We start from the raw sequence: 12,315 nt of genomic DNA on the forward strand, positions 1-12,315 counted from the left end.
AGACCCTTTTACAACGCCTGGGGAAGAGCATGGATGTGAACTCCGCATAGAGCAGCGTATCAGAGTGATGTCACCATGCTGGGTGGCAGATTCTCAGTTACATTAAGGCCCAGTGAGGTTGCTCTGAGAATCAGTGCAATTGACCATCAAGAGCACAGTGAAACTGACGTCACACAAAGCACTGTCAAGTAAGTAGAGGAACAAATAATTTCTCGCTGATCAATTTTAGTCAGTTCAGGTCACCTTGGGTGGTACTTGTTACAATAGGAGGTACACAACTTTCAGATGGAAATATGATTTTCAAGTTATGATTTTCAAGTCCCTTTCACTAGAGAAACAAAAAGGAGGAAAGAGAGGTACAAAATTAAAGGGACAAATTCTGCTGCTTTTACTCATGTTGAGTAGTACCTTACTCCACAAGTAGTCTCTAGTATTGCCAAACCCACCTCTTCAAAAATCCTATGTCAGACCACCCTAAAACCATGAGACTGACTTAAAAATCATGACATTTTTAAAAAGATAGTTGTTTATTTATTTATTTTTGCCTTTTAGTTTCTGTGTGTTTGGGAGTCACATTTTCAAGCTTTTCTCCACAAGGGCTAGAAACTAATTTTTTTCTTTTAATGAAAGTTGAGGTTCTCCCATAATCACACGATTCCAGGAGCTGAGGCTTTAAGAAAACATCAAATATTGTGAGACTTGCAATACAATTGTGAGAGTTGGCAACAGTGGTAATTTTCAAGATGACACTATCCCTTTAAATCAGAGAAACAAATGGAAGAAAGAGGTACAAAATTAAAGGTCCAAATTTTGCCGCTTTTACTTACATTGAGTAGTAACTTACTCCAGGGGTAGTGCCACTGAAGTCCCATTGAGTACCATCTTACTCCTGCAGTAAGGTATTATACTCAATGTGAGTATGGGTATCATAATCTGGTCCCGATATAATTATTTAAAGGGCATATAATTAGTTGCCTTCATTTTAGTTTGCTTCCTGCTTAGGCAGAATTTCAGAAATATAAAAATGTTCCTCTTCTGTCCACACAATATTTATAGCTGCATCATTTAAAAAACACTCCTTTATAGAACAGGAAAGAGTGAAATGTACAATAAAAACTAGCATTGTTCACAGGCTAAAAATAAACATGTTGGCTATTCTCTCCTCCTTGACACTATTGTACCAGACAATTATTTCATTTCCCACTTGACATTTGAAACTTTTTATTTGGCTAAAAGAGTTCAAATTTAATTCATTTTTATTTTGTATCTGTAATGACAAGTGAGTCAATGACAAGTGAGTCAAGCATAAGGCCCATGTTAGGTCCGTGGAGATTGCCTTGGGAACAGTTGTAATAAACAAAACAAAGAAGCAAAAAGCTTAAGCTGCGTACTGAACATTATAAATAGTGACAGATCAACAGTTACAAGTTCAGACTCCTCGAGCGAGGTACAGTACAATGCTCGGCCTTATGGAGCTTTCAGAAAATCACGTGATTGTTTTAAACAGTGGAAAAGCTGAATAAAACAAAGCTAGGTCAGGCTGGCAAAAGGGTGTTTAATATTTTGGGCCATATTGAAGGCCCAGGCCCAGCTGGGAGCAATGCAGAGCCACCCCACCTCCAGGGGAGGATCTCTCATCCCAACTCCACTGCATGCAGCAAATGTGTGTAAACACTGAGATCTCCCTCTGCTCCCCACAGTTCCTAGCTCTTCTGCTGGCTATTTCAAATCTGGGCCTGGTCTACACTATGACTTTAATTTGGATTTAGCAGCATTAAATCGAATTAACCCTGCACCCGTCCACACAACGAAGCCATTTATTTTGAAATAAAGGGCTCTTAAAATCGATTTCTGTACTCCACCCCGACGAGCGGAGTAGCGCCAAAATCGATATTGTCATTTCGAATTAGGGTTAGTGTGGCCGCAATTCGATGGTATTGGCCTCTGGGAGCTATCCCACAGTGCACCATTGTGACAGCTCTGGACAGCAATCTGAACTCGGATGCACTGGCCAGGTAGACAGGAAAAGCCCCGCGAACATTTGAATTTTATTTCCTGTTTGCCCAGCGTGGAGAGCACAGGTGACCACAGATAGCTCATCAGCACAGGTAACCATGCAGGCCGATAATCGAAAAAGAGCACCAGCATGGACTGTACGGAAGGTACTGGATCTGATCGCTATATGGGGAGAGGATTCAGTGCTAGCAGAACTTCGTTCGAAAAGACGAAATGCCAAAACCTTTGAAAAAAATCTCCAAGGGCATGATGGAGAGAGGCCACAATAGGGACTCAGAGCAGTGCCGCATGAAAGTCAAGGAGCTCAGACAAGCCTATCAAAAAACAAAGGAGGCAAACGGTCGCTCCGGGTCAGAGCCGCGGACATGCCGCTTGTACGCCTGCATGCAGTTCTAGGGGGGGCAGCCACCACTACCTCACCTCTGACCGTGGATTCCGAGGCGGGGGTAATCTCATCAGCTACACCTGAGGATTCTGCGGACAGGGAAGAGGAGGAGGATGACGACGACGAGCTCGCGGAGAGCACCCATCACTCCGTTCTCCCCAACAGCCAGGATCTTTTTCTCAGCCTGACTGAAGTACCCTCCCAACCCTCCCAAGCCAGTATCCAAGACCATGACCCCATGGAAGGGACCTCAGGTGAGTTTACCTTTTAAAATATAAAACTTGTTTTAAAAGCAAGCGTTTTTTAATGATTACTTTGCCCTGAGGACTTGGGATGCATTCGCGGCCAGTACAGCTACTGGAAAAGTCCGTTAACGTGTCTGGGGATGGAGAGGAAATCCTCCAGGGACATCTCCATGAAGCTCTCCTAGAGGTACTCCAAAAGCCTTGCCACAAGATTTCTGGGCAGTGCAGTCTTATTCCGTCCTCCATGGTAGGACACTTGACCATGCCATGCTAGTAGCAAGTAATCTGGTATCATTGCATGACAAAGCCTGGCAGCGTATGGTCCCGGTGTTTGCTGGCATTCAAGCAACATCCGTTCTTTATCTCGCTGTGTAATCCTCAGGAGAGTGATATCGCTCATGGTAACCTGGTTGAAATACGGGAATTTAATTAAGGGGACAGATGTGGCCGTTCCTACTGGGCTGTTTGCCTGTGGCTGAAAAGAAATCCTTCCCTGCAGTTAGCCAAGCGCCGGGGGGGGGGGGGGGGTAGTTTGGTTTCTGCAGGGATCTTCCCTGATACCAGCCATGTGGTTGGGGGAGGGATAAAGCGATCATCCCAGAGAATTGGATTGGGGGTGGGGGGTTAGTTTGTTTTCAGCTGCTGAAGGTTAACAGGAAAACCGCAGCAGCCAACGGGCTTTGCTTGGTATGTGGGAAAGGAGGGCGCAGAAGCCGAAAGACAATGGCTTACCATGGCCGCATGCAAGCTGAATTCTGTTGCCCGGACCTGCGTCTGTGATCTCTAACACCAAAGCCACAGGCACTCAATATTAAGATGGAAAATGCGACCTTGTACTGAAATCACATGTGCTATGTAATGTGAATAGTGTTGTTCACCATGAAAGAGTATAAGCATTGTTCTGTAAAATGTATCATTTTAAAAACTTCTCTCCTTTTTATTCATCCCTCCCTCCCGCCAGCAGCTGCAAATTTTTCAAGCCTCCCTCCTCCGTCCCGAAGGCTATCTCAGATAAGGCGGCGGAGAAAGAGGACGCGAGACGAGATGTTCTCGGAAATAATGGAATGCACCCGCAATGAAAGAGCTCATTTGAATGAGTGGAAGGACACGGTATTTAAATACAGGAAAGATGCCAGTGAACGTGAGGTCATGAGGGACGCTCGAGATGAGAGGTGGCAGGCTGCAACGCTGGGGCTGCTGCGTGATCAAATGGGCATGCTCCAGCGTCTGGTGGAGCTTCAGGAACGGCAGCAGGATAACAGACTGCCGCTGCAGCCGCTGTATAACCTCCCTCCCCCCTCACCATGTTCCATATCCTCCTCACCCAGACGTGTAAGAACGCCGGGGGGGGGAGGGGGAGGCTCCGTGCACCCTCCCACTCCACCCCAGTGGACAGCCCAACCAAAAGGCTGTCATTATATTGAATTTTTTCAGTGGCCTTTTACTTCCCTCCTATCCTCCTCCCAAACCCCACCCAGGGTACCTTGTCGGTTCTCTCCCTATGTTTATAATCAATTAATAAAGAATACATGATTTTTTAAACGATAGTGACTTTATTTCCTTTAAAAGCAAGCTGTGATTTAAGGGGGGAGGGTGGTTTGATTACAGGGAATGAGTCAATCAAGGGGGCGGGTTTTCAACAAAGAGAATTTTCACACCGTAGCCTGGCCAGTCATGAAACTGGTTTTCAAAGCTTCTCTGATGCGCAGCGCTTCCTGGTGTGATCTTCTAATCGCCCTGGTGTCTGGCTGCGCATAATCAGCAGCCAGGCGATTTGCCTCAGTCTCCCACCCCGCCATAAAGGTCTCCCCCTTACTCTCACAGAGATTGTGGAGCACACAGCAAGCAGCAATAACAATGGGGATATTGGTTTGGCTGAGGTCTGACCGAGTCAGTAACGAGCGCCAGCGACCTTTTAAATGGCCAAATGCACATTCTACCACCATTCTGCACTTGCTCAGCCTGTAGTTGAACAGCTCCTGACTCCTGTCCAGGCTGCCTGTGTACAGCTTCATGAGCCATGGCATTAAGGGGTAGGCTGGGTCCCCAAGGATAACTATTGGCATTTCAACATCCCCAACGGTTATTTTCTGGTCCGGGAAGTAAGTCCCTTGCTGCAGCCGTTTAAACAGAGTAGTGTTCCTGAAGACGCGAGCGTCATGAACCCTTCCCGGCCAGCCCACGTTGATGTTGGTGAAACGTCCCTTGTGATCCACCAGTGCTTGCAGCACCATTGAAAAGTACCCCTTGCGGTTTATGTACTGGGTACCCTGGTGCTCCGGTGCCAAGATAGGGATATGGGTTCCATCTATCACCCCACCACAGTTAGGGAATCCCATTGCAGCAAAGCCATCCACTATGACCTGCACGTTTCCCAGAGTCACTGCCTTTCGTAGCAGCAGCTCAGTGATTGCTTTGGCTATTTGCATCACAGCAGCCCCCACAGTAGATTTGCCCACTCCAAATTGATTCCCGACTGACCGGTAGCTGTCTGGCGTTGCAAGCTTCCACAGGGCTATCGCCACTCGCTTCTCAACTGTGAGGGCTGCTCTCATCTTGATATTCTGGTGCTCCAGGGCAGGGGAAAGCAAGTCACAAAGTTCCAAGAAAGTGCCCTTACGCATGCGAAAGTTTCGCAGCCACTGGTAATCGTCCCACACCTGCAACACTATGCGGTCCCACCAGTCTGTGCTTGTTTCCCGGGCCCAGAATCGGCGTTCCACGGCTATAACCTGCCCCATTAACAGCATGATCTCCAAAGCACCGGGGCCCGCGGTTTGATAGAATTCCATGTCCATATCACTCTCGCTGCCGCGCTGCCGTAGCCTAATCCTCACTGCCTGGTTTTGCAGGTTCTGGTTCAGCATAAACTGCACGATAACGCGCGAGGTGTTTACAATGTTCATGACTGCTGTCTTGAGCTGAGCGGGCTCCATGCTTGCCGTGGTATGGCGTCTGCACTGTTCACCCAGGAAAAAGGCGCGAAACGGTTGTCTGCCGTTGCTTCCCTGGAGAGGGGGGAGGATGTACCCAGAACCACCTGCGACAATGTTTTTGGTCCCATCAGGCATTGGGATCTCAACCCAGAATTCCAATGGGCGGAGGAGACTGCGGGAACTATGGGATAGCTATGGGATAGCTACCCACAGTGCAAGGCTCCGGAAATCGACGCTAGCCCCGGTACATGGACGCACACCGCCGAATGAATGTGCTTAGTGTGGCCGCATACATTCGACTTTATACAATCTGTTTCCAAAATTCGAATTAGATAAATTCGGATTAATCCCATAGTGTAGACATACCCCTGGACACAACATTTTTTTCTGTAGGGAAAGCAGACTTAATTGATGGATAAATGCTGTACAGACATACTGAGCAAGATCCTCCAGACTGGCTGAGCTGTGCACAGTATGAAACTGGTTACTGGGACAAGGGAAGATTTAAGCCATCTTTGTTGCCCCCAGATCCTGGGGCCAATCTGCACCTGCCCAGATACTCAACACATATCAGAGCAGTCTGCAGGCTGTTCTAACTTAAGATAGCAGGCCCATAGTTCCCAAGAGGCCATTCCAGCAGCTGAGATCACAGTGGGGCAGGGATGCCTCGATCATATCTCCTTTTCCTCAGGCACATCCCTTAGGCCCAGGACATGAGGTGGGGTGGAATAGCAGCCACTACTGTGGCTGCACATCCTCAGAGCATTCCCCAATGCAGAGGGAATCTTTAAGGGGCCAGTTAAGCCAACCAAAGGGTTGCTTCACACGGCCAAAGCAGGGCTGAGGATCTGTTCTTGTGACAACTCACACACACTTGCCTTAGTGAAAGTGAAACCAAGGCTGGACCCTTGTGGCTGATGCATAATTTGAACAATACTATAGTGGCCATTACCTTAGGGATCCTCCTTGCCCTGCGTGTGGTCAGCAGCTCACTTGTGGTACTCAGATTGTCCTCATTCAGACTGGAAGGGGAGGAGGGGATACCAAGCTGAGCCAGAAGCAGCATGTCATCATGGCTGTGTCGCTTGGGTAGTCGTGGTAAGCGATGGCTCTTCCTCTCGGACCAGTTCCCAATGCGCAGGGACTGGCTGCTGGGCTTTGAAGGTAGCTGCAAAAACATGAACAACTTGACATCCTATTTGTTGGAGAAGCACCTATCACAGACATGAAGCCATGGTGGCAAAGGCCAGCTGTGTTGGGGTCTGTTCTATCTCCCTCCAAAGTCAATGAAAAGACTCTCAACTGACTTCAAAGAGAGCTGGAAAAGGCTCTTTGTGAACATGTTATGGCAATACAAACATTTTTTGCCAGGTGAGCATCCTCTCTACAACAGGTACAATGGTTTTAAGCACAGAAGAGTCCAAATCAAAATTATCAGATCTGGATCTGCATCTAGGACCTGATCCAAAGTGCACTGAAGTCAACAGAAAAGCTTGCATTGACTCCTGTGGATTTTGAATCAAGGCCCTAAACGTCCACAAACATTGTGGGGTGCAGGTCAGACAATTTAATAAAGTGTGCATGTTAATATTGTACCCCAGTATAAAAGTATGGCTGACATCAGAGCACTGACACAGTGGGTCTGATTCTCCCTTCCCTTACACTCCTGTAAATCAGGAGTAACTCCACTGATGTCAATGGTGTGTCACCGGTGTGGGGAAATCAGGCCTTCTGTATTTCTGTAACGTTGCCTTGCCCTATACAGTAAAGACTATCTCAATCATTTCAAGAACTTGAAACCTAGTTTTTCTTCCATCTCACGTTCATGAAGAATCTTCTGAAAATCTCTTCAGAACATGAATCTGCTTAGTGGATCACTGTGGGAAGGCTGTGTCTCACTACATCGATTAAGCAACCTATGGGCATGAACAATTCTAGGATACTTAACAGTATTTTGTATTGTGTGGCAGCAATGTATTGTACTGCTGCCCAGGGGTTAACACAGTGGACTGGGAGCCAAGGTTTCTGGGTTCTTTTTCCAGCCCAGCCACTGTTTAAATGTGGGCAAGCGCCACTTTCTTAATCTCTCCATGTCTCAGTTTACCTACCTGCATCAGGATAATTACTGTACCTACCTCAGATATTTTAAGAGGCCTAATCAAGGTTTCTAGAGTGCTATCAGATGCTCAGATGAAATGCTATTATGTGATATTTATTAATCTTACTACTAACACTACTAGCTACTAACATGCTACAGTAAGAAGACTACTTGCGCCAACAAACAGATTAACTAATTACAGCCCAAACCATCACTTTTGGGGTCTAGATTTACGGTCTCATATTCCTGCAGCAACCATTATTCTTTAAAGAACTCCAGGAGCTGCATATTCTATATGTTTAAGCATGGTTTTTTGCTGATAGGTATACATGGGATTTGTGTCACAGACACAATGCCATCAATAAAACATTTTCTTTTTTTAATTTGAATCCTTCAAATATTAAAAAAACAAATTGGAAAGAAGATCAAAACCACAGTGGGATTCAGAAGGACCGCAGACCAGCGTTTCTGAGGTCTCTGGTAACCACAAGTCCTTAAGCCAGAAAAATCATCAACAGTGTTCAGCTTAGTGAAAGGAATTCAGCCAGGAGATGATTGTCCAAAGCTTGCTGACGTCCTGATCTCTTCCATATTGTTCATCATGATGCATGATTTTAAGGGAATATCAGCTATGCTGCTAGCACTGGAAAAACTGGGTGATGAACAGTAGCTAAAGTGACTGTTCATCAGGAGACGGTGACTTTTCTACTTCGAATCACTGAAGAATCCTACAGGTTCATGGATGAGCTACAGTAGCCACCTACTTGCTTTATATCTAGGCAAAATGACACCATAGCTATGACACGATTTAATTCAAATTGCCGGTCCTACATCAGAAAGAAGTTATCAGTGGATGGACAGTCTTGTGCCTATGACTAGGCTAGGACTCTGGGGATCTGAGTTCAATTACTGGTTTTGCAACTAAAGACTTCCTGTGTGACCTTGGGCAAGTCACTTAATCAATCTGTGCCTCACCTTCCCACCTGTAAAACGGGGAGAATAATCCTTCCTTTCTCCCACCCTTTGTTTGTTTTGTCTATTTAGGCTGCACACTCCTGAGGGCAAGGACTGTGTCTTACTATGTATCTGTTCCAGTGCCAAGCACAGTAGGGGGCAGGGATAGCTCAGTGGTTTGAGCACTGGCTTGCTAAATCCAGGGTTGTGAGCTCAATCCTTGAGGGGGCCATTTAGGGATCTGGGGTACACACACACACCCCCCCCCCCAAAGTTGGAGATTGGTCCTGCTTTGACCAGTGGGTTGGACTAGATGACCTCCTGAGGTCCCTTCCAACCCTGATATTCTATGATTCATTTGGGGCCTTGAGATGCTACCATAATACAAGTAAATTATCATCTGTGGTAACACTTTCATCTCTGTTGCAGCCACAATTTTTTTCTCCTCTGCCTTCTTACTCATTCAACATCTGTCATTGCCTTTTCAGTGACCCTTTGCTGGCCTTATTTAGTCCTCCTTTTTTGCCAGTGTTCCTGTTTTATAATTGAAGCATCATGTGAACTGTAAATGCTGGCACTACGAAAGTTTTATGGACCATAGTGCCAAAAAGATCCCAAAAATTTAATTTAGTGATGAAATAGTCCCAGTTTGGTTCGAGGCCATTTCACAAGATGGAAATGTGGCTTTATGTGACCTTTTCATGAAACCAATGTGAATGTCTGCTTGATTCAATGAAAAAATACATGTTGACCAAAATGAAATTTTGAATGTCAAAGTAATACATGCATATTATTTTAACATTATATATACATATACACCTCTACCCCAATATAACACGGCCCGATATAACACGGTAAAGCAGCGCTCCGGGGGGCGGGGGGGGGCTGCACGCTCTGGTGGATTAAAGCAAGTTCGATATAACGCGGTTTCACCTATAACGTGGTAAGATTTTTTGGCTCCTGAGGACAGCATTATATCGGGGTAGAGGTGTATTTTAAAATCTACATTTGTGCTTGAGACTAAGACCATTTTTGAGTGAAAATTCTCCTATATTGAAAAAAAACCCAACATAATTTCACAATTTTCACACAAAATTGGACTACTCTCGGAAATTCTCCACAAAATGCAGACCTCTCTGACTTCCAGGTCTTTGCACTGTGCTGTGAACAGTTCACACACAGTTCTAGCCAAGTCAGGTCCAGAATGTAGGCATTCACGCTTTTCCTTTTTTTTAATTTTGTGCTTTTGGGGGGAAAGATATGATACTTTGTCTTTCTCCCTCTTCATTATGCATTTAATATTGTGTTTGGTTTTTTTCAAAATTTGGTAATAAAAACTATTTTACAATACAACATAAGTTACCTCACTGCTCAGTGAGCCCCACATAACACTTGCACAAGATGAAAAAGTGTTTCTTCTTTGTTCCATCCTTTCTAAAAGCCCAGTGGAGAATTTTGAATGGATGTAGGGAAAGGCTCAGTAATCACAAGGGTTTAGGGCCTGATTCAGTTCCCATTAAAATCAGTGGAAATACTCTCATTGACTGGGTGCTGGATCAGAATCAGCATTTCTAAATATTAGCAATTAATATATTCAATAATATCAGAATTGTTCCAAGTAACAATAAACCTTTACCCTAAATTGATGCTGAAGAATATCTAGATTACGGCCATTAAAGTGTTTACAGCAACTATTTGAAGTGTTTGTCTAAACTGTTTTTCTTTATGCCCTTTCTCACTTGGATACAATTATTGTTCCTGCTATGCCCTGGTTGATTTTCTTGCAAAAGGTTAAAAATAACTTAAATCACAGTAAGAAATGAAGGCTTATACTCTAAGAAGTACTGAATTACCTGGGGAGGCGATGTGTACTTCCTGTCGTGCGGAGTCCACATCCTGTGCAAAGAATCTAGGGAATTTTCAGAGAGCTGCTGGGATTTTCGGCTTGCGTGACGGCCTTTTAGCTCCACATCCTCGTATGGATTTTCCTTGGGTGAATCTCCTTCTCATTTTTTTTTTTTTTTTTTAATAAAATGCAAAGATTTCACAAGACTTGCTTCTGAGCATCCACAGCTGGGCAAATTTTATTGATGTCTAAAACCCAAGGCAGATAGCTATTTTAAAGCATATTGGTGGGTTTTATGCATCCACAGCAGCCTCTCACAGAGTGAAATGAATAGCACTGAAAAGTTCTCAACACACTACCATTAAACCACAGGTATTTCAACCTTTATTACTTACTGCCTTACCTCTGTGGTCTCTTGCCAGAGAAGGTGAAGAGGGAATAGCATCTAAACCCAACAATGCCAAAATAAATGTGTGAACGATGAGGCAAGGAGAAGAGTGCGGTTCACTATTTTTTTCCACCACTCCTATTGCCTTCTTAAAGTCGTCTCTAAAAATACTTCCTACTCCCCAATTAAATACTTCTTTCTCTTTTAATTTTGTCTAAATCAATATTCTCCATAGGTCATGAGGACACATCTGGCCAGTAACATGGAAAGAGGTCCAAATAATTAATTCATTAAACACGACTTATGGGGAAAGCATTATTCTAACCCTTAGAAGTAAAGATGGGCCAACATTTGTGAACTTTAGTGCGGACATCCAGATACAAATTTTGTGGTCTAGATTTATGGTCTGATAATAAAAGATAACGATTACTGTTTAAGGAGCTGCGGATATCCACCTTCTCAGTACACTCAGGATGAATACACTTCTCCCTGAGGGACCTGGATAAAGTCATTTTAGTTATCATGTACTTCTGAAAATGGGCAATTTGAAACTTTTTTCAATAATTTATTTAGATCAGTATATCAGTCATGTAGCTTAGAACTTTGGGTTATCCCTGCTCAGAATCATTCCAGTCTCATGGTTATCAGAGGATCATTCCAAAATGGTGATAATCAAACTTCAAGACTGTCTCAAACTCTCAAAATTCAGTGTTAGATGTTCATAACCTTAAACCTTTGAACTGATTTTCTTCAAACTGGGTTTGATTGGTAGACCTCACGGAGACTTAAAAAATCAATCCTGATCTTTACACTGTATATATTGTAATGCAACTTACTACACGTAGGGGTGCATAAGAAATTCAGATTGTATTATATTATACATTGTACTAATTGACAATTTACAGTATAATTATATAAAGTTATAATAATATATTAATAATTAATATAATAATATGTGCCGATAAAAGACTTTTCATCTACAGATTTAAAAGCATTTTACAAAAAGTAAGCATCATTATCCCTATTTTACAATGGGGAAACCGAGGCACAGAGAAATTAAGCGAGAGCAAGTCTACAGCACAACCAGGATTACAACCCATGCCACCTGACTCCCAGTCCCATTGTCTAACCATTATATCATGCTGTCTCCTTGTGCATAGGAGGGCAGAGTTCAGGCTGAGCTTTCAACCTCAGTTGTAAATTTTTAAATGTTGAGTGCTTGATTTTTTATTTTTATTTTTTGTTACTTTAACATTGCAGTAGCGCTAGTTTTTTCATGCAGTATATCTATCTCGCGCACACACATACATGTGCATCAAGCGCATGGAGAAAAAATATTACATCAATAATGTAAGATACTGAAATACAGTATTTAAACTTTAGGCAGTGCCGTTAATCATACACACACACACACACACACACACACACACACACACACACACACACA

General features: G+C 43.9%; 1 protein-coding gene across 1 annotated transcript in view; it reads right to left on the bottom strand.

Annotated features, from left to right (window-relative positions):
• The window catches only part of ST5 (suppression of tumorigenicity 5), a 166,303-nt gene that overhangs the window by 79,191 nt on the left and 74,797 nt on the right, over positions 1-12,315 (bottom strand). Inside the window, exons 4-5 of the mRNA XM_029911539.1 lie at positions 10,488-10,636; positions 6,535-6,750 (exon numbers count right to left, since the gene is read on the bottom strand). Of these exons, the coding sequence (XP_029767399.1) occupies positions 6,535-6,750; positions 10,488-10,636 (365 nt within the window). The remainder of the gene's footprint in view (positions 1-6,534; positions 6,751-10,487; positions 10,637-12,315) is intronic.

Source organism: Terrapene carolina, unplaced genomic scaffold, assembly GCF_002925995.2.
Source record: "Terrapene carolina triunguis isolate 2854851 unplaced genomic scaffold, T_m_triunguis-2.0 Scaffold96, whole genome shotgun sequence".
In the NCBI taxonomy this organism is placed as follows: Eukaryota; Metazoa; Chordata; order Testudines; family Emydidae; genus Terrapene; species Terrapene triunguis.